At 47.4% G+C, this 22,990-nt stretch overlaps 1 protein-coding gene across 2 annotated transcripts in view; it reads right to left on the reverse strand.

Moving 5' to 3' along the window:
- Positions 1 to 2,638: 2,638 nt before the first annotated feature.
- Positions 2,639 to 22,990, reverse strand: part of LOC148148477 (cytochrome P450 2J1-like) — a 392,174-nt gene continuing 371,822 nt past the window's right edge. Inside the window, exons 7-9 of one of the 2 annotated variants that reach the window (XM_087992371.1) lie at positions 16,799 to 16,986; positions 9,393 to 9,534; positions 2,639 to 2,906 (exon numbers count right to left, since the gene is read on the reverse strand). In XM_087992371.1, coding sequence (XP_087848497.1) covers positions 2,725 to 2,906; positions 9,393 to 9,534; positions 16,799 to 16,986 — 512 coding nt within the window. In that variant the 3' untranslated portion in view covers positions 2,639 to 2,724. The remainder of the gene's footprint in view (positions 2,907 to 9,392; positions 9,535 to 16,798; positions 16,987 to 22,990) is intronic. The other variant, XM_087992372.1, reaches the window with a different exon arrangement.

Here is a 22,990-nt window from a genome sequence, read left to right on the forward strand (position 1 = left end):
CAACAACGCAGAGTGGCTGAGTAGAGGCTGAGAGCCAAGTTCGGTATCCAAGGGGATGGCCTCAACCGGGACCTAGGGTTCATGTCACACTACAGGTAACCCCACTGCACTCTCTCATACACACAAGCACACATACACACACAGTCTCATACGAGCACACACACACATTCACACAGAACCTCTCTCATACACATGCTCTCGCTCTCTCTCTCTCTCACACCCACACACACCCCGACACACCCCGACACACACACTCAGACACACACACACAAGACACACACAGACACACATACACAGAGACATACACACAGACACACACAGACACACACACAGACACACAAACACAGACACACACACACCCACACACAGACACACACAGACACACACACACAGACACACACACACAGACACGGACACAGACACACACAGACACACACAGACACACACATATACACACACACACACAGACACACACATATACACACACACACCCACACACAGACACACGGACACAGACACACAAACACAGACACACACACACACATACACAGAGACATACACACAGACACACACACACCCACACACAGACACACGGACACAGACACACACAGACACACACAGACACACACACACCGACACACACACACCCACACACACCCACACACAGACACCCACACACAGACACACACAGACACACACATACACACACATACACACACACACACAGACACACACACACAGACACACACACAGACACACACAGAGACACACACAGAGACACACACACACAGACACACACAGACACACACACACAGACACACACACACAGACAGACACACACAGACACACAAACACAGACACACAAACACAGACACACAAACACAGACACACACAGACAGACACACACAGACAGACACACATACACAGAGACATACACACAGACACACACACACACGGACACAGACACACGGACACAGACACACGGACACAGACACACGGACACGGACACACGGACACGGACACAGACACACACACACAGACACACACAGACACACACAGACACACACAGACACACACACAGACACACACACACAGACACACACAGACACACAAACATATAAGTGTGGGATGATTTTGCATTTGCAGGTTTATTCTATTTTGTTCAGTCTGTAGCAGTCAGTCCATGTCACACTTTATAAATACCCTACTTTGAAAATAAAGCCAGTCTGACTCTAGGAAGAGATACAGACAGACTCTAACCTCACACCATTAATGCATTGTCTGAGCTGAGCTATCACATTGTGAGAAATCTTCTCACAAACTTTGAATATCACATTGTTTTCATGTACTGATAAAACCTTAAGTTATCCCAGGGAAGTGAGCTGAAATGTAGGAATCAGGCACTGAATACGATGCTCAGCTATAAACGGTGGAACAGGCTCTTGCACTTACCCCCGATGTTGGCATGTTTCTTCCCTCCACCTATCTGGATTTGATGTCTTTGAATCCAAGATTTTTTCTTGCTCTTGTACCTATTTGGTTCTAACGAAGCTACACCACTACCTAGCCCTTCCTGTCTGTCCTTCCGAAAAGTCATTTTAGTTTCCAGCTTTGATTTTGTTGTATCCATGTCTCAACAATGTTTACAAGCTCACACCTAGTAACCCGTATTTATACCATAAATTCATTAGTTTTGTTTTGAATACTACACACATTCAAATAAAGAGCCATTAATTTCCCCTTTTTTACCTTCCCTCACTTTGAACCTGTTTAATACTGTTTTACTTTGTCCATTTCTGTCCCACTGTGAGTATCATTATCCAAAAAGCTGCACTGCAATGATGACACAACCTCTTGCTTTGTAAGCCCGTATTTCCTTGTCTCCCAAGCACTCTCCCCCATCTAATTAGTATTAAAATATCTGCACAGCCCAAGCTATTCACATTGTCAAGACACTGTTCCAAACACAGTTCACGTAAATTCCATCCCATCAGAACAGTTCCCTTTTACTCCAGGACTGGTGCCAGTGCCCCACAAATTGAAACTCATTCCATCCAAACCAATCTTTGAGCCACACATTTAACTCCTTGACTTTCTTTGCCCATTGCCAGTTTGCATGTGTTTGAGGCAGTAATCCAGAAATTATTACTTAGGAGCTAAATTAAGAAACAGAAGATCCAAACTGTTCAAATTTTTTTTTTGGAAGACCCATTTACTGCTTAGACAACAATATTTATCTCCCCTAAACAATGTCACTACAGTTGGCACCTCCACTAATTAGTACTGGTGTGGAAACACAGACTATTTATATGATGGTAGCACATGGAAGTCATATAGTGACCATAACTCATTTGAAATACATTGGAATTTCAAAGACAGACAACAATGTATTGTTTTTACAGTGATTGAGTTGTGCATGAGGGATAGTCTCTGCAAAAGCAAGGAAAAAGTGAGGGCTACAGATGCTGAAGATCCGAGTTGAGAGTGTGGTGCTGGAAAAGCACAGCAGGTCAGGCAGCATCCGAGGAGCAGGAGAATGGACGTTCCAGGCCAGAGCCCTTTATCAGGATTCCTGGTGAAGAACTTATGCCCGAAACGTCAATCGTCCTGCTCCTCGGATGCTGCCTGACCTGCTGTGCCTTTCCAGAGCCACACTCTCTGCAAAATAAAGCAGAATCGTCAAGATTATAAAGCCATCATCCTGAGGTAGCAGTCAAATTGTTCCTATTTTCGAAGATAGGCACAAATGCGGTAAGGGTGCGGAGCAAGTGTAGCTCCATAAACACCATCAAGGTTGGTAGGGTGGTCCCCTGCTGCAGCAGTAAACTGGAACCTTTGCATAAGGAACGTGAAGAATAAGAAGGTCTCCATCTGAGCCAGGTTTACTCCAATACACATACGGTGACCTGGTAAAGGAAATAAATGTTCAGTCAGGACATCTGCTCTCTTGGAGAATTCATAAGTGTTAACTGTCTCGCTCTGTCTTGTTCTCTTATACATATTGACATATCTATCTTTCTACAAAATCAAAGGCATCATTCTTATCATAATTCCATTTCTCTGTCTTGTTTCCTGTCCCTTTTATTCTTCCCTCTTCTCTGCCCTTTCCCTATTTCGGTATCTGCTTAAAACCTGCTCCACTGAAAAGCTCCATTGATAAGAAATATTCGCTCCCTGTATTTTCACTGATGCTGCTGATTTTAATAAATTTATATTTTTATGTGTTTGGTTTCTACAAGAACTTACAGCAAAGCAATAGTCCATTCAGAGCAAGTGGTCCATGCCTCATGTTTCTGCTTTATACAAAACTCTTCTCACCCTGATTCAAGTCACTCCAGTACATCCAAGTTATGCACCTCCAATAACCCCTGTAGTTGCAAGTAGCTCACTCATAACACTCTTTCCTACAGAAATTTCTCCCAAATTTCCTATTTGATTTGTTTGCAACTATATTTTATTAAGGGCGCCCAGTTTTGGTTTCTTCTACAATTGACCATCATGCTGACCGCATCTAGTCCTCTCTTTTATAAATGGTGCCCAGGCTGTTCAAATTTTCTTTCAGTTCTGGTATCCTCTTTATAAATCATCTTTGTCCCTTTTCCAATCCCTATATCCTCTACATAATATCACGGAATCATTACAGCAAAAGGTCATTGGTCCATCATGCCTGCTGTAGCTCTGCAAATAAACAATTCACTTAATCCCATCATCGCATTTTCTCATCATAACCTGCACATAGTTATCTGAAAAGGAACAATCTAATTATCTTTCCAATACTTTGAATGAACCTGTCTACACCACATTTAGAGTGGATTCCAAGTATTAAGCACTCATTGCATGAAACAGTTTTGTCCCATGTCTCTTGATTATTTGACACTATGAATGAAGGGTTTGAGGATATGGAGGCATAGATGGGACGGAATTGGTAAAAGAACCATAGAACATAGAACATAGAACAATACAGCGCAGAACAGGCCCTTTGGCCCTCGATGGTGCACCGACCTGTGAACTAATTTAAGCCCATCCCCCTACACTATCCCATCGTCATCCATGTACTTATCCAAATATTGTTTAAATCTCCCTAATGTGGCTGAGTTGACTACATTGGCAGGCAGGGCCTTCCACACCCTTACCACTCTCTGTGTAAAGAACCTGCCTCTGACATCTGTCTTAAATCTACCACCCCTCAATTTGTAGTTATGCCCCCTCGTGCACGCTGATGTGATCATCCTAGGAAAAAGACTCTCACTGTCTACCCTATCTAATCCTCTGATCATCTTGTATGACTCTATCAAATCCCCCCTTAGCCTTCTTCTTTCCAATGAGAAAAGACCCAAGTCTCTCAGCCTTTCCTCATAAGACCTTCCCTCCAGACCAGGCAACATCCTGGTAAATCTCCTCTGCACCTTTTCCAATGCTTCCACATCCTTCCTGTAATGGGGCGACCAGAACTGTCCACAATATTCCAAGTGTGGCCGCACCAGCGTTCTGTATAGTTGCAGCATGATATTGCGGCTCCGGAACTCAATCCCTCTACCAATGAAAGCTAACACACCGTATGCCTTCTTAACAGCACTATCCACCTGGGTGGCAACTTTCAGGGATCTATGTACATGAACTTTAAGATCCCTCTGCACATCCACACTACCAAGAATCTTTCCATTGACCCAGTACTCTGCCTTCCTGTTATTCTTCCCAAAGTGCATCACCTCACATTTAGCTGCATTGAACTCCATTTGCCACCTCTCAGCCCAATTCTGCAGTTTATCCAAGTCCCCCTGCAACCTGTAACATTCTTCCAAACAGATGAAGGGTTTTTACCCGAAACGTCAATTTTCCTGCTCCTCGGATGCTGCCTGAACTGCTGTGCTCTTCCAGCACCACTAATCCAGAATCTGGTTTCCAGCATCTGCAGTCATTGTTTTTACCTACTCTTCCAAATTGTCCACTACTCCACCGACTTTAGTGTCATCTGCAAATTTACTAATCCATTCACCTATGTCTGCGTCCCAAGTCATTTATAAAATTGACAAACAGCAGTGGTCCCAAAACAGATCCTTGTGGCACACCACTAGTAACTGGACTCCAGGCTGAATATTTTCCATCAACCACCACTCGCTGCCTTCTTTCAGAAAGCCAATTTCTAATCCAAACTGCTAAATCACCCTCAATTCCATGCCTCCGCATTTTCTCCAACAGCCTACCATGTGGAACCTTATCAAAGGCTTTACTGTAGTCCATGTATACCATGTCAACTCCCTACCCTCATCTACATGCTTGGTCACCTTCTCAAAAAACTCAGTGAGATTTGTGAGACATGATCTGCCCCTGACGAAACCATGTTGACTATCTGAAATCAAATTGTTGCTTGCTAGATGATTATAAATCCTATCTCTTATAATCCTTTCCAAAACCTTTCCTACAATCGAAGTAAGGCTCACTGGTCTATAATTACCTGGGTCATCTCTACTGCCCTTCTTGAACAAGGGCACATTTGCAATCCTCCAATCCTCTGGTATTAATCCTGTAGACAATGACGACTCAAATATCAAAGCCAAACGCTCCGCTATCTCCTCCCTAGCTTCCCAGAGAATCCTCAGATAAATCCCATCCGGCCCAGGGGACTTGACTACTTTCACTCCGAGAATTGATAACACCTCCTCCTTAGTAACTTAAATTCTTTCTAGTCTAATATCCCGTATCTCATTCTTCTCCTCTACAGTATTCTCCTTTTTCTGAATGAAAACAGATGAGAAATATTTGTTTAGCACCTCTCCGATCTCTACAGGGTCCACACACAACTTTCCACTTCTGTCTTTGACTGGCCCTATTCCTACCCTAATCATCCTTTTATTCCTCACATACCTATAGAAAGCTTTAGGGTTCTCCTTTAATCTATTTGCTAAAGACTGCTCGTGCCCTCTCTTTGCTCTTCTTAACTCTCTCTTTAAATCTTTCATGGCTGATCTTTAACACTCCATCACGTCATCTGAACCATCTTGCCTCATCAACACATAAGCCTCCTTCTTCCGCTTAGCAAGAGATGTAATTTCTGTCGTAAACCACAGTTCCCTTACCTTATCACTTCCTCCCTGCCTGACAGGGACATACAAATCAACCAAATATGAATGACTCTCAATTGCTCTCTGAAATCGCCTCACAAGCCATTCAGTTGTATCAGTTTCTACAAAGTCTCAAAGAATGAAACTTGCTGGATCACATGATATTGACCTAAGCTCCAGAAAAGACAATGGCAGAAACAGCCCTGTTCACCCTGCAAAGTCCTCCTTGCTAACACAGAACATAGAACAGTACAGCACAGGAACGGGCCCTTCGGCCCACAATCTGCCGAACATGATGTCAAATTAAATTAATCCCTTCTGTCTGCCCATGGTCCATATCCCTCCATTCTTATTGAATCGGTCTCCACCATGATCCCTGGTACAGCATTCCAGACCCTTCCCACTCTCTGTGTAAATAAAATCTGCCCCTCACGTCTCCTTCGAACTTTCCCCTTTCTATTCAATTTCTATCTCCCCTTGGCCTCCGCCATTCCAGAGAAAACAACTCAAGTTTCTCTAGCCTCTCCTTATAGCTCATACCCTTGATTCCAGGCAGCACCCTGGGAAACCTCTTCTGTACCTTCTCCAAAGCCTCCACATCCTTCCTGTAATGTGGTGACCCAGAACTGAACTCAATACTCTAAGTGTGGCTTAATCAAAGCTGCAACATAACATCCTGATTCTTGTACTCAGTTCCCTGACCAATCAGGGAAAGCATGCCATACACCTTCTTTCCCACCCTATCAACTTGCATGGCCACTTTCAGGGAGCTATAAACTTGAACCCCAAGATCCCTCTGTACATCAATGCTGTTCAGCGTCCTACCATTAACTGTATTAACTTGATGGGCTGAATAGCCTCTTATGACTTTATAATTCTACTAACTCAATCCCATTCTTTGCCTCTCTTCAACATGTATAAATCCCACTGACCCACTCTCCAATGTGTATCAATCCCCAAACCAATCCCATAGTCCCTCTCCTTTTAACATGTATCAAGCCCAACACTAATCTGACTGCTCCACTTCATTATGGCTCAAACCCACTGTCCCACTCTTTAATGTATAACGTTGTCAAACCCACCCCACTGTCCCACTCTTTAATGTATAACGTTGTCAAAACCACCCCACTGTCCCACTCTTTAATGTATAACGTTGTCAAACCCACCCCACTGTCCCACTCTTTAATGTATAACGTTGTCAAACCCACCCCACTGTCCCACCCTTTAATGTACAACGTTGTCAAACCCACCCCACTGTCCAACCCTTTAATGTATAACGTTGTCAAACCCACCCCACTGTCCAACCCTTTAATGTATAACGTTGTCAAACCCACCCCACTGTCCCACTCTTTAATGTATAACGTTGTCAAACCCACCCCACTGTCCCGCTCTTTAATGTATAACGTTGTCAAACCCACCCCACTGTCCCGCTCTTTAATGTATAATGTTGTCAAACCCACCCCACTGTCCCACTCTTTAATGTATAACGTTGTCAAACCCACCCCACTGTCCCACTCTTTAATGTATAACATTGTCAAACCCACCCCACTGTCCCGCTCTTTAATGTATAATGTTGTCAAACCCACCCCACTGTCCCGCTCTTTAATGTATAACGTTGTCAAACTCACCCCACTGTCCCACTCTTTAATGTATAACGTTGTCAAACCCACCCCACTGTCCCACTCTTTAATGTATAACGTTGTCAAACCCACCCCACTGTCCCACCCTTTAATGTATAACGTTGTCAAACCCACCCCACTGTCCCACACTCTTCAATGATTATCACTCCCCAAAACATCCAGATGTCCCACTCTCTTCCACATGTATCAAGCCCCAAACTAATTTGACTGCCCCACTCTCTTTATAATGTATCAAACCCAGTGTCCCACTCTCTTCAATGTATATCAATTCCCCAATTATTCCCACTTCTCCACCCTTTCCATCGTGCATCAATCCCACTGCCCCAGTCTTTTCAATCTGTATCAAGCCCCAAAATCCCTGTATGCGACCTTAAATAGACATAGACATCGAGGTCCCTCTGACCCACACCCCCTTTAGAATTGTATCCCGATTCCACGCTGCCTTTCACTGTTCTGCCAACCACATGCACCACTTCACACTCTCTGCACTGAGCCTCATCTTCCACCTATCTGCCTACTCCACCAATTTCATCAAGATACTTTCATAGTTCCATACTGTCTTCCTCAACGTTTACAATTCTTCCAATTTTAGTATCATCTGCAAACTGTGAAGTTCACCCCAACACACCAAGGTCCAGATCTTTAACACATATCAGGACTGAATGCAGAGAGAATGTTTCCCCTGGCACAGAAGGCCAGAGCTATGGCTCAGGATCTCGGGAGACACGGTTTCAGACAGAGATGAAGAGATATTTTTTCACTCAAGGTGGTGAATCTGTAGAATTCTTTACCAAGGAGTCTAAAGAGGCTAAGCTCCTGAATGTATTCAAGAAAAAGATGTATCAATTTCTAATACAAAAGGCATGAAGAGATATGTAGAGAAAGCGGCACTGAGCTACAGAATCAATCACGACCCTATTGAATGATGGGGCAGGCTCCTAGTTTAGGCGTTTCTTTCCTCTAAGTAAATTATTACTGATGCGGGAAATCTGAAATGTAAAGAGAAATTGTTGGAAATGCCCAGCAGTTTTGGCAGGCCCTGTGGACACAGCAAGCACTCTGAACCAAATGTGACTTCTATAAAGCTGTACGATTATAAATGTGAAGTCCCGTTCGCTAATGTCTGGTTTCCAGTTGTTTGCACTCTCCACCTCAATACAAAGAAACCACAGATACAGGATCTCACTTCCTGAATTATCTGTTGCTTATGATTTTTTTCTCATTCTCTACATATCACAGAATCATGGGACTGTTATTCTGCACAAGGCAGTGAATTGGCTCATTTTGTCTGCACCAACTCTTCAAACGAGCCTCACTACCAATGTCAATCTCCTGCTTTCTCCCCATACCCCTGCACATTATTTCTATCCAGATAATCATCCAATGCACTCTCTCTCACTTGCTATTGTTTGGTTTCTCACCCTTTTGTTTTTTTAGACCCACCCATCCTTTCCAGAGCTGCCTGTACACCCAGCTGGTGAAAATGCCATTGTCTCTTTCTTCTTGTTCCATTATGTTTTTCCATCGAGTTGTTTCTCAACTTTTCCCAGCTCCAGTGACTTTTCAACTTTTCATTCCACTGAAGTTAGCATCGGTTTCAATCCTTTACCCTGCCCCTCTCCTATTTCCCTTTTTGCTGATACTTTACCTAATTTTTTTTGTCCTTTTGTATTCTCAATAACTCCCATACCTGTCGAGAATGGAAGATGTGCATCTACTTGATGGAACTGTCCGTTTTCAGCCAGATATCGGTTAGGGTTAAAGCTGTTTGGTGATTTCCAATGTTTCCCATCAAACAGCACACCAGTGAGAGAGGGGATGACTGTGGTGCCCTGATTAAGATAAGTAACATTCCAGAATTATCCGTAAATCAGGAAATGGAACGAAAGGCAGAACTCAAAATATTAATCATCAGAGACACATGGAGTTGGGGTCTGACAAGTGTTTGGGTGCTGATGGACTCCATCCGAGGGTCTTAGATGAAGTGTCTACTGAGGTAGTTGATGTATTTGTTTTAATTTTCCAAAACTCCCTTGATTCAGGAACGGTCCCATTAGATTAGGACATAAGGAGTGTAACATATTTATTCAAAAAACAAAAAAATTAGGCATGTTAACCTGACCTCTGTCGTAGGGAAAACATTAACGATGTAAGAACAAATGCATTTGAATAGGTGTCGAGAGTAGTGCTGGAAAAGCACAGCAGGTCAGACAGCATCCGAGGCGCAGGAGAGTCGACATTTCGGACATTAGCCCCTCAACAGGAAGCCCATTCCTGATGAAGGGCTTATGCTGGAAACATCGATTTTCCTGCTCCTCGGATGCTGTCTGACCTTGCTGTGCTTATCCAGCGCCACACTCTCGACTCTGATCTCCAGCATCTGCAGTCCTCCCTTTCTCTCACATTTGGATATGTTTAAGGTAATCAACCCGAGTCAACTTTTGTGAAATTAAATCAGGGTTGGACCAGTCTGGCAGAGCTCATTAAGGAGGTAACACATTCTGTGATAAAGACTAACAAATGGAGGTAAGCACATTTAGATTTCCAGCAGGCATTTCATAAGATCTACATCCAATGTTACTGCGAAAAATAAAAGCTCATGGAATAAGGGATGCAGGAACTCAACTATTTACAATTTACAGAGGAACCTCGATTATCCAGTATTTGATTAACTGAATTTTGGATTATCCGAACAAGATGGCAAGGTCCCGAGCTTGGCTAAATACGTTATCCAGCATTCAATTAACCGAATGAAATACTCCTGCCCATGTCCTTCGGATAAGCGAGGTTCCTCTGCATATGAAGAACAAAAAGTGTGGCAGCTAAATTTGCTGTTGATGCAAAGCCAGGTGGGAAATTCAATTGTTAAAAGGATACAAGGAGGTTAAAAACATAGTAAATTGTGAGTGCCGAAGATGTGACAATGGAATATAAAATATGCAATTGTCCATTTTGACAGGAACAATAAACATGTATTTATTTAAATGGTGAGAGATTTCACAGCTCTGATATGCAAAAAAAAAATAGATTCCCAACAGTGTAGAAATGGGTCCTTCAGCCCAACAAGTCTCTGCTAGCCCCTCCAAAGAGTGACTCACCCAGACCCATTCCCCTACCTATATTTGCCCCTGACTAACGCACCTAACCCACACATCCCTGAAAACTACAGGCAGTTTAGCATGGCCAATTCACCTGCCCCTGCACATCTTTGGATTGTGGGAGGAAACCGGAGCACCCGGAGGAAACCCACGCAGACATGGGGAGAATGTGCAAACTCCACACAGTCAGTCGTCCTGAGGCTGGAATCAAACCCAGGTCCCTAGCGCTGTGAGACAGCAGTGCTAACCACTGAGCCACCGTGCCACCCGGATCTGAGTGCCTTCATGCAATGGTTAGTATGCAGGGGCTATTTGCAATTAGGAAAGGTAATAGAATGTTATTGATAGCCATGATGTAGAGGTAAAAACAATGACTGCAGATGCTGGAAACCAGATTCTGGATCAGTGGTGCTGGAAGAGCACAGCAATTCAGGCAGCATCCGAGGACAGGCAAAATCGACGTTTCGGGCAAAAGCCCTTCATCAGGAATAAAGGCAGAGAGCCTGAAGCGTGGAGAGATAAGCTAGAGGAGAGTGGGGGTGGGGAGAGAGTGGCATAGAGTACAATAGGTCAGTGGGGAAGGAGATGAAGGTGATAGGTCAGGGAGGAGAGGGTGGAGTGGATAGGTGGAAAAGGAGCTGGGCAGGTCGGACAAGTCCGGACAGGTCAGGGGATCGAGTTTCTGGAGGTTAGAAGCTAGGATGAGGTGGGGGAAGGGGAAATGAGGAAGCTGTTGAAATCCACATTGATGCCCTGGGGTTGAAGTGTTCCGAGGCGGAAGATGAGGCGTTCTTCCTCCAGGCGTCTGGTGGTGAGGGTGCGGCGGTGGAGGAGGCCCAGCACCTCCATGTCCTCGGCAGAGTGGGAGGGGGAGTTGAAATGTTGAGCCACTGGGCGATGTGGTTGATTGGTGCGGGTGTCTCGGAGATGTTCCCTAAAGCGCTCTGCTAGGAGGCGTCCAGTCTCCCCAATGTAGAGGAGACCGTATCGGGAGCAACGGATACAATAGATGATATTAGTGGATGTGCAGGTAAAACTTTGATGGATGTGGAAAGCTCCTTTGGGGCCTTGGATAGAGGTGAGGGAGGAGGTGTGGGCGCAGGTTTTACAGTTCCTGCGGTGGCAGGGGAAAGTGCCAGGATGGGAGGGTGGGTCGTAGGGGGGCGTGGACCTGACCAGGTAGTCACGGAGGGAATGGTCTTTGCGGAAGGCGGAGAGGGGTGGGGAGGGAAATATATCCCTGGTGGTGGGGTCTGTTTGGAGGTGGCGGAAATGTCGGCGGATGATTTGGTTTATGCGAAGATTTGTAGGGTGGAAGGTGAGCACCAGGGACGTTCTGTCCTTGTTGCGGTTGGAGGGATGGGGTCTGAGGGCGGAGGTGCGGGATGTAGACAAGATGCGTTGGAGGGCATCTTTAACCACGTGGGAAGGGAAATTGCGGTCTCTAAAGAAGGAGGCCATCTGGTGTGTTCTATGGTGGAACCGCTCCTCCTGGGAGCAGATACGGCGGAGGCGGAGGAATTGGGAATACGGGATGGCATTTTTGCAAGAGGTAGGGTGGGAAGAGGTGTAATCCAGGTAGCTGTGGGAGTCGGTGGGTTTGTAAAAAATATCAGTGTCAAGTCGGTCGTCACTGATGGAGATGGAGAGGTCCAGGAAGGGGAGGGAGGTGTCAGAGATGGTCCAGGTAAATCTAAGGTCAGGGTGGAATGTGTTGGTGAAGTTGATGAATTGCTCAACCTCCTCGCGGGAGCACGAGGTGGCGCCAATGCAGTCATCAATGTAGCGGAGGAAGAGGTGGGGAGTGGTGCCGGTGTAATTACGGAAGATCAACTGCTCTACGTAGCCAACAAAGAGACAGGCATAGCTGGGGCCCATACGTGTGCCCATGGCTACCCCTTTGGTCTGGAGGAAGTGGGAGGATTCAAAGGAGAGGCTCTCTGCCTTTATTCCTGATGAAGGGCTTTTGCCCGAAACGTCGATTTTGCCTGTCCTCGGATGCTGCCTGAATTGCTGTGCTCTTCCAGCACCACTGATCCAGAATGATGTAGAGGTGCCAGTATTCACCTGATCAAGGAGCAGCGCTCCAAAAGCTTGTGATTTCAAATAAACTCATTGGGCTAAACCTGTTGGAGTTCTGAGAATGTAATTGTTTATTGTGAGGAGAATTGAACACAAAGTTAAGCAGGTTATGTTTTGGTTTTACAGTACACCTCTGTGAATAGACTATAGTATTCTATTGAAGGAGGAATGAAATGCATTGGACACAATTCAGAGAAGGTTTGCTTGCCTAATATCTGTAAAGAGTAAGTTGTCTTGTGAGGAAAGGTTGAACAGGCTGGGCCTGTAATTCTTTTTGATTTAACCTATGTTTCTCCTCAACATGTTCAGCAGGTTGGACTTGTATTCAAGGTGGTAAAAACAATGACTGCAGATGCTGGAAACCAGATTCTGGATCAGTGGTGCTGGAAGAGCACAGCAATTCAGGCAGCATCCGACGAGCAGCAAAATCGACATTTCGGGCAAAAGTCCTTCATCAGGAATAAAGGCAGTGAGCCTGAAGCGTGGAGAGATAAGCTAGAGGAGGGTGGGGGTGGGGATAGAGTAGCATAGAGTACAATGGGTGAGTGGGGGAGGGGATGAAGGTGATAGGTGATAGGAGAGGGTGGAGTGGATAGGTGGAAAAGGAGATAGGCAGGTAGGACAAGTCCGGACAAGTCATGGGGACAGTGCTGAGCTGGATGTTTGGAACTAGGGTGAGGTGGGGGAAGGGGAAATGAGGAAACTGTTAAAGTCCACATTGATGCCCTGGGGTTGAAGTGTTCCGAGGCGGAAGATAAGGCATTCTTCCTCCAGGGGTCTGGTGGTGAGGGAGCGGCGGTGAAGGAGGCCCAGGACCTCCATGTCCTTGGCAGAGTGGGAGGGGGAGTTGAAATGTTGGGCCACGGGGCGGTTTGGTTGATTGGTGTGGGTGTCTCGGAGATGTTCCCTAAAGCGCTCTGCTAGGAGGCGCCCAGTCTCCCCAATGTAGAGGAGACCGTATCGGGAGCAACGGATACAATAAATGATATTGGTGGATGTGCAGGTAAAACTTTGATGGATATGGAAAGCTCCTTTAGGGCCTTGGATAGAGGTGAGGGAGGAGGTGTGGGCACAGGTTTTACAGTTCCTGCGGTGGCAGGGGAAAGTGCCAGGATGGGAGGGTGGGTTGTAGGGGGGCGTGGACCTGACCAGGCAGTCACGGAGGGAACGGTCTTTGCGGAAGGCGGAGAGGGGTGGGGAGGGAAATATATCCCTGGTGGTGGGGTCTGTCTGGAGGTGGCGGAAATGTCGGCGGATGATTTGGTTTATGCGAAGATTGGTAGGATGGAAGGTGAGCACCAGGGGCGTTCTGTCCTTGTTAGGGTTGGAGGGATGGGGTCTGAGGGCGGAGGTGCGGGATGTGGACGAGATGCGTTAGAGGGCATCTTTAACCACGTGGGAAGGGAAATTGCAGTCTCTAAAGAAGGAGGCCATCTGGTGTGTTCTGTGGTGGAACTGCTCCTCCTGGGAGCAGATACGGCGGAGGCGAAGGAATTGGGAATACGGGATGGCATTTTTGCAAGAGATAGGGTGGGAAGAGGTGTAATCCAGGTAGCTGTGGGAGTCGGTGGGTTTGTAAAAAATGTCAATGTCAAGTCGGTCGTCACTGATGGAGATGTAGAGGTCCAGGAAGGGGAGGGAGGTGTCAGAGATGGTCCAGGTAAATTTAAGGTTAGGGTAGAATGTGTTGGTGAAGTTGATGAATTGCTCAACCTCCTCGCGGGAGCACGAGGTGGCGCCAATGCAGTCATCAATGTAGCGGAGGAAGAGGTGGGGAGTGGTGCGGTGTAATTACGGAAGATCAACTGCTCTACGTAGCCAACAAAGTGACAGGCATAGCTGGGGCCCATACGTGTGCCCATGGCTACCCCTTTGGTCTGGAGGAATTGGGAGGATTCAAAGGAGAAATTGTTAAGGGTGAGAACCAGTTTGGCCAAACGAGTGAGAGTGTCGGTGGAAGGGTACTGTTGGGGACATCAGGAGAGGAAAAAACGGAGTGCTTGGAGGCCCTGGTCATGGCGGATGGAGGTGTAGAGGGATTGGATATCCATGGTGAAGATGAGGCATTGGGGGCCGGGGAAACGGAAGTCTTGGAGGAGGTGGAGGGCGTGGGTGGTATCTCGAACGTATGTGGGGAGTTCCTGGACTAGGGGGCATAGGACAGTGTCGAGGTAGGTAGAGATGAGTTCAGTGGGGCAGGAGCATGCTGAGACAATGGGTCGGCCAGGGTGGTCAGGCTTGTGGATCTTGGGAAGGAGGTAGAACCGGGCAGTGCGGGGTTCCCGGACTATGAGGTTGGAAGTTGTGGGTGGGAGATCTCCTGAGGTGATGAGGTTCTGTATGGTCTGGAAGATGATGGTTTGGTGATGGGGGTGGGGTCATAGTCGAGAGGGCAGTAGGAAGTGGTGTCCTCGAGATGGCGTCTGGCTTCAGCGATGTAGAGGTCAGTGCGCCAGACTACCACTGCGCCCCCTTTATCCGCTGGCTTGATGGTGAGATCAGGATTGGAGCAGAGGGATTGGAGGGCTGCGCGTTGTGAGGGTGAGAGGTTGGAGTGGGGGAGGGGGGTCGACAGGTTGAGGCGGTTAATGTCCCGGCGGCAGTTGGAAATGAAGAGGTCGAGGGCAGGGGCTGGAAGATTTGAAGGTGACTGGACTGAAAGATTTACAATTCTGAGGGGTCGTGATGGGGTAGGGAGTATGTTTCTAGTTAAGGGAAAATCCAGATCTTGGGGTCACTATTTATAATTAGGGGCTCATCCATTTAAAATACAGATTAGGCAAACTGTTTGCTCTCAGTGATACATTGAGCATCTGGCGCAGTTCTGAATAAATGGATGTTAGATTCCTCCTCTGCACTGAATGTCCATGTAGAGGGGCAATCTTTGCCTAACTGAAGATTCCAGCTTTTATTTAAAAATAGGGAGGGTGTGAACCCCAATCACGTGAAGCAGTGTCTTCAAATTGTAAAGTCTACTCCACCTGTGCAGAAATGCAAAACTGGATGATGAAACTAAACAGTTAGTGTGATATTTACATAATGTTGCCATATGTGGGATTAGCTTTTGGAAGGTTCAGTGGAGGTTTCGTCTCCTGTCAATTGTATGTCTCATGAATCAGAATCAGAGGACTCTCACAGGATCAGAATCTTATAGCACTGGAGACAACATTTAAACCATCATGTGTGTGCCAGCACATTGAAATAACTTTTCAGTTCACACCATTCCTTCAACCCGCTCTTAAAGTTTAACCCTTAACCTTCCAAACATTTTGTCTTCAATTATTTCTTCAATTCATTCTTGAATCTGTTTCCAACAATCTTTCAGGTAATGAATTCCAGAGCGTTACAAATCACTGCATGAAAATATCCCCACATATGCCTTTCATTCTTTTACCAATTGTCTTTAGTCTTTGATACCTGGCTACCCTTGAAACTGGAAAACGATCTCTATTTTCTTATCAGGACCCTGCCTTTCTATTCAACTTTTTCTTAATTCTTTGTTATCCAGGAAGAACAAGTCTAATTTCTCTGCTCGCTCTGAATCACCCTGTACTTTCGAGTAAATTTACTCCACATTCTCTTCCCAGTCCTACCATTCCATAGGATTAACGTAACAATTTGTTTCACAACAGACCTAAAGTTTTTGTTCAAATTTACTTGTTGAAAGTGAGTAAAAACATTGTAAGCTATTTTTTAAAGTGAGTTCAACATTAAGTCGTTTGAATTTCTAAACTCTGAGGTGAGAAGACAGCACTAAGACATTGAAGCTTCTTTCTCAAAACCAGATCGATATCGATAATCTGTATTTTATCATTGATTCATAGAGTTCAGATCACCCCATTCATCCAATGACACACCATCAAATCAATCCTTTCCACACTCTATCACATGTATTTAGCAATGATTGGGTCTTCACCTTTGGGATCCTGTATCCCCTCAGCTGCACATCCTTGGTTGTCTGCCTTGGAATGTTCAAAGGGGTGACATTGCCAAGTCTCAAAGCTTCATGGATCACGGCGTTGGTGTATGGCAGTTTCACACGATCCATCCAGGATGGCTCCTTGTGTTGTCCAATCATGACATCAATCTCATGGTGAACTTTCTCTGTAATACACAGAACAGGACGGGATTCAGAAATCAGAAGGAGAAACAGCATCTATTCTTAATGTCAAATATTGACACTGTGGGTGAAAGAGTTTATTTCAAAATGCTTAGGAGTTTTAACAAGAAAACAGAACATTGAGCTGTATCATTAGATGTCAGTATTTAACCTTTACACATGGAAACATCCCTGACTGTCCAGATCTGTACCATTCTGTTCAACCCTTTGATGCTCATCCACTGGATCTATTTTAGTTTTGATTTAAACCTTCTGCATCAACAACCATTAAAAATGACACCTACTGTCTCACAACATCTTGGATAAAGGTGTTTCTCTTGCTCCCTGCTCCAAAGCATTCTACAGCACGAAACACAAAGAGGCCATTCGACAAACTGAGTTTGTGTGAACTCTTTCAAAGGATCAGCCAGGTTGCTGGCACTGGGGAAGGTATAAAGGGATTGGCCAGATGTACAGCTCAGTGGCAGCTAGAATTTAACCCTGATCAGTGTGAAATGATGCACTTTGGAAGAAGTAACAAACAAAGGAACACTCATTGAACAGTAGCATACCAGGAAGGTCAGAGAAGGAACACCGAAGGACCTTGGGATGCTTATCCACAGGTCCCTGTGATCGGGTGCATACAGGACATTTATCAGTCGTGGTATAGATTATAAGAGCAGGGAGGTGATGTTGGAGCTGTGCAGCACTTTGGTTAAGCCACAGCCAGAGAATGTGTGTAGTTGTGGTCACCGTGCTATAAAAAGGTTGTAATTGCACTGGAGAGGGTGCAGAGGAGAAGTTTAAAAATTCATGCATGGGATGAGGCTCTTACTGCCCCAGAGAGTAAGCTAACAGTTAACTACGTTGCTGTGGGTCTGGAGTCACAAGTAGGCTAGACCAGGTAAGGGTGGCAGATTTCTTTCCCTGAAGGGCATTAGCAAACACCAATTTCTGACAATCAATCAAATTATGGTCATCTTAATTCCAGCTTTTGATTGAATTCAAATTTCACCATCTGTTGTGGGATTCAAACCCGAGTCCCCAGAACATGACCTGGGTTTCTGGATTACAGTCCAGTAATCACATTGCTAGGCCAACACCTCCTCGTTAAATTCAAGGATGCTGCCTGGAATGGGGAACGGCAGCTATGAAAAGAGGCTGAATAAGCTCGCGTTGATTTCTTTGGAGCTGAGAAGGCTGGGGGGCATCTGATTGAGATGTATAAGGTTGAGTGGCATGGACAGGGTGAATAGAAAGCAGCAGTTCCCTTTAATCGAAGGGTTAATAACAAGGGGCGAATAATTTTAAGGTGAAAGGCAGAAGGCTTTGAAGGGATTTAAGGAAAACCTTTTCCATCCAGAAGGTGAAAGCACTGCACTGTAGTTAAACCAGGGGACATCACAGCTCACAATCTTTAAAACCTTTAAAAAGCATTTGAAATGTCATAACATTTGACTCTGTTTATATTTCCTGCTGCCTCACGAAAGCAGTTCACATCCATCAAAGACCCCTCCCAACCCAGTTATACTCTTTCCCATTCTCTTCTGTCGAGCAAAAGATACAAAAGTTTGAAAGCACAGGTTTAAGAACACTTACTTCCCACAGCTGTTATCAGGCATTATCAGACTTTTGAATGGACGTCTTATATATTAAAATCGAACTTTCTCTGCACTTTCTCTGTTGCTGTAACACTATACCCTGCATTACCCTGATATACTTATGTACGTTATAATTTGTTTGGATAACATGCAAAAGAATCTGTATCTCAGAACATGTGACAATAATCAAATCAAAACAAATCAGCAATTCCAAGTTACTGGCTTTGTACTGGAAGGTAGCACTAGTGTAGATTTACTCACCATTACAGAATTGATGGACTGAAAGGCCTCTTCTGTACTGTCTGATTCAGCTAACTTTGCAAAACATACCTTGCAAGAACGATGGCAATACTTCATTGGACAAACGCAGAAAACTAGCCAGCAGGACACATGAGCATCAATTAGCCAAAACAAATGACATGATACTCTCACTAGTATCCTCACATGTAGATGAGGAAGGACACCACTTCAACTGGGCCAACACATCCATCCTAGGACAAGCCAAACAGAGACACGCTCAATAATTCCTATAGGCATGGCATTCCAACCAGAACTCCATCAACAAACACATTGACTTGGATCCCATTTACCAGACCCGGAGAAAAAGAACAGGAAATGACATCACTATAGGAAATTATGTCACCACAGGAAATGACATCACCAACCCTAGGAAACTCAAACGTATGAATAGAAAGTGGGCTACACCACCAGTGGTTCATTCAGAGGCTCACTGAAGATGTTACCTCGTGTGGCGATGAAACATCTGAAAACGAACCTTCCAGCTGAGCCAGCAAACCTATATCCACATCCCTCAATGAATCGAATTAAATCTGCCCCCATCTTCTTCCTTAGGATAGCCCTGCAACTAAGGAATTAGTTACAAAAACAGAAGTTGGTGAAAAAACTGCAGAGTCAAGCTGCAGGAATCAATTTAGGTAAAGGGGCAGTACAGAGAGATCTGGGTGTTCTTGTACACCAGTCAATGAAGGTAAGCATGCAGGTACAGCAGGTAGTGAAGAAGGCTAATAGCATGCTGGCCTTCATAACAAGAGGGATTGAGTATAGAAGCAAAGAGGTGCTTCTGCAGCTGTACAGGGCCCTGGTGAAACCACACCTGGAGTATTGTGTGCAGTTCTGGTTTCCAAATTTGAGGAAAGACATTCTGGCTATTGAGGGAGTGCAGCGTAGGTTCATGAGGTCAATTCCTGGAATGGCGGGATTACCTTACGCTGAAAGACTGGAGCGACTGGGCTTATATACCCTTGAGTTTAGAAGACTGAGAGGGGATCTGATTGAGACATATAAGATTATTAAAGGATTGGACGCTCTGGCAGCAGGAAACATGTTTCTGCTGATGGGTGAGTGCCGAACCAGAGGACACAGCTTAAAAATACGGGGTAGACCATTTAGGGCAGAGATGAAGAGAAACTTCTTCACCCAGAGAGTGGTGGCTGTGTGGAATGCTTTGCCCCAGAGGGCAGTGGAGACCCAGTCTCTGGATTCATTTAAGAAAGAGTTGGATAGAGCTCTCAAGGATAGTGGAATCAAGGGTTATGGTGATAAGGCAGGAACAGGATACTGATTAAGGATGATCAGCCATGATCATATTGAATGGTGGTGCTGGCTCGAAGGGCAGAATGGCCTATTCCTGCACCTATTGTCTATTGTCTATTGTCATCTGTCGAGGAAAATCAGTTAGTGTTTCCAGTCCGGTAACCCTTCTTCAGAGCTGATTTCTGATTTCTCTCCACAGTTGCTGAGCTTTACCAGTTAATTCTGGTTTTGTTTCTGATTTACAGCATCCACAGTTCTTTTGTTTTTCATTAACAAACTAGTCAAGTTGTTTCTTTGCAAGTTTCTATTGAATCAGTCAGACCATCCCAAATCCTAACCATTCAGTTTCACACATTTATTCGAGTCACCATGCTCTGTTCTTGTCAATACTCAAAATTCCAAATGTAAAGTCTCCCCCTCTCACTCGCTTAAATCCTCTTCTATTTTGAGCTCTCCTCATTTGTGGTGTAACACCTTGGTCATGAATGTTGACTCTGTTTCTCTTGATTGGCTGAATATTTCCAGGATTTTCATTTGACGACTGGGGGAGGACAGGGGGAGGACTGAGGGAGGACTGAGGGAGGACTGAGGGAGGACTGGGGAAGGACTCGGGGACGACTGAGGGAGGACTGAGGGAGGACTGGGGAAGGACTCGGGGAGGACTGAGGGAGGACTGAGGGAGGACTGAGGGAGGACTGGGGGAGGACTGGGGAAGGACTCGGGGAGGACTGAGGGAGGACTGAGGGAGGACTGAGGGAGGACTGGGGAAGGACTCGGGGAGGACTGAGGGAGGACTGAGGGAGGACTGAGGGAGGACTGGGGAAGGACTCGGGGGAGGACTGAGGGAGGACTGGGGGAGGACTGAGGGAGGACTGGGGAAGGACTCGGGGGAGGACTGAGGGAGGACTGGGGGAGGACTGGGGGAGGACTGAGGGAGGACTGGGGGAGGACTGGGGGAGGACTGAGGGAGGACTGGGGGAGGACTGGGGGAGGACTGGGGAAGGACTGAGGGAGGACTGGGGGAGGACTGGGGGAGGACTGGGGGAGGACTGAAGGAGGACTGGGGAAGGACTGGGGGAGGACTGGAGGAGGACTGGGGAAGGACTGGGGAAGGACTGGGGGAGGACTGGGGGAGGACTGAGGGAGGACTGAGGGAGGACTGAGGGAGGACTGAGGGAGGACTGAGGGAGGACTGGGGGAGGACTGAGGGAGGACTGAGGGAGGACTGAGGGAGGACTGTAGGAGGACTGGGGGAGGACTGGGGGAGGACTGGAGGAGGACTGGGGAAGGACTGGGGGAGGACTGGGGGAGGACTGGGGGAGGACTGAGGGAGGACTGGGGGAGGACTGGGGAAGGACTGGGGAAGGACTGGGGGAGGACTGAGGGAGGACTGAGGGAGGACTGAGGGAGGACTGAGGGAGGACTGGGGGAGGACTGAGGGAGAACTGGGGGAGGACTGAGGGAGGACTGAGGGAGGGCTGGGGAGGGCTGGGGAAGGACTCGGGGAGGACTGAGGGAGGACTGGGGGAGGACTGGGGAAGGACTGGGGAAGGACTGGGGGAGGACTGAGGGAGGACTGAGGGAGGACTGAGGGAGGACTGGGGGAGGACTGAGGGAGAACTGGGGGAGGACTGAGGGAGGACTGAGGGAGGACTGAGGGAGGACTGGGGAAGGACTCGGGGAGGACTGAGGGAGGACTGAGGGAGGACTGGGGAAGGACTCGGAGAGGACTGAGGGAGGACTGAGGGAGGACTGGAGGAGGACTGGGGGAGGACTGGGGGGAGGACTGGGGGGAGGACTGGGGGGAGGACTGGGGAAGGACTGGGGGAGGACTGAGGGAGGACTGAGGGAGGACTGGGGGAGGACTGAGGGAGGACTGGGGAAGGACTCGGGGGAGGACTGAGGGAGGACTGGGGGAGGACTGAGGGAGGACTGGGGAAGGACTCGGGGGAGGACTGAGGGAGGACTGGGGGAGGACTGGGGGAGGACTGGGGGAGGACTGGGGGAGGACTGAGGGAGGACTGGGGGAGGACTGGGGGAGGACGGGGGAAGGACTGAGGGAGGACTGGGGGAGGACTGGAGGAGGACTGGGGGGAGGACTGGGGAAGGACTGGGGGAGGACTGAGGGAGGACTGAGGGAGGACTGAGGGAGGACTGGGGGAGGACTGAGGGAGGACTGGGGAAGGACTCGGGGGAGGACTGAGGGAGGACTGGGGGAAGACTGAGGGAGGACTGGGGAAGGACTCGGGGGAGGACTGAGGGAGGACTGGGGGAGGACTGGGGGAGGACTGGGGGAGGACTGGGGGAGGACTGAGGGAGGACTGGGGGAGGACTGAGGGAGGACTGGGGGAGGACTGGGGGAGGACTGGGGAAGGACTGAGGGAGGACTGGGGGAGGACTGGGGGAGGACTGGGGGAGGACTGAAGGAGGACTGGGGGAGGACTGGGGGAGGACTGGGGAAGGACTGGGGAAGGACTGGGGGAGGACTGGGGGAGGACTGAGGGAGGACTGAGGGAGGACTGAGGGAGGACTGGGGGAGGACTGAGGGAGAACTGGGGGAGGACTGAGGGAGGACTGAAGGAGGACTGGGGGAGGACTGGGGGAGGACTGGAGGAGGACTGGGGAAGGACTGGGGAAGGACTGGGGGAGGACTGGGGGAGGACTGAGGGAGGACTGGGGGAGGACTGGGGAAGGACTGGGGAAGGACTGGGGGAGGACTGAGGGAGGACTGAGGGAGGACTGAGGGAGGACTGAGGGAGGACTGGGTGAGGACTGAGGGAGAACTGGGGGAGGACTGAGGGAGGACTGAGGGAGGGCTGGGGAGGGCTGGGGAAGGACTGAGGGAGGACTGGGG

The sequence above is a fragment of the Chiloscyllium plagiosum genome, unplaced genomic scaffold, assembly GCF_037043375.1.
Source record: "Chiloscyllium plagiosum isolate Xiang-an unplaced genomic scaffold, Cpla_swu_hap1 HiC_scaffold_12, whole genome shotgun sequence".
Taxonomy (NCBI): domain Eukaryota; kingdom Metazoa; phylum Chordata; class Chondrichthyes; order Orectolobiformes; family Hemiscylliidae; genus Chiloscyllium; species Chiloscyllium plagiosum.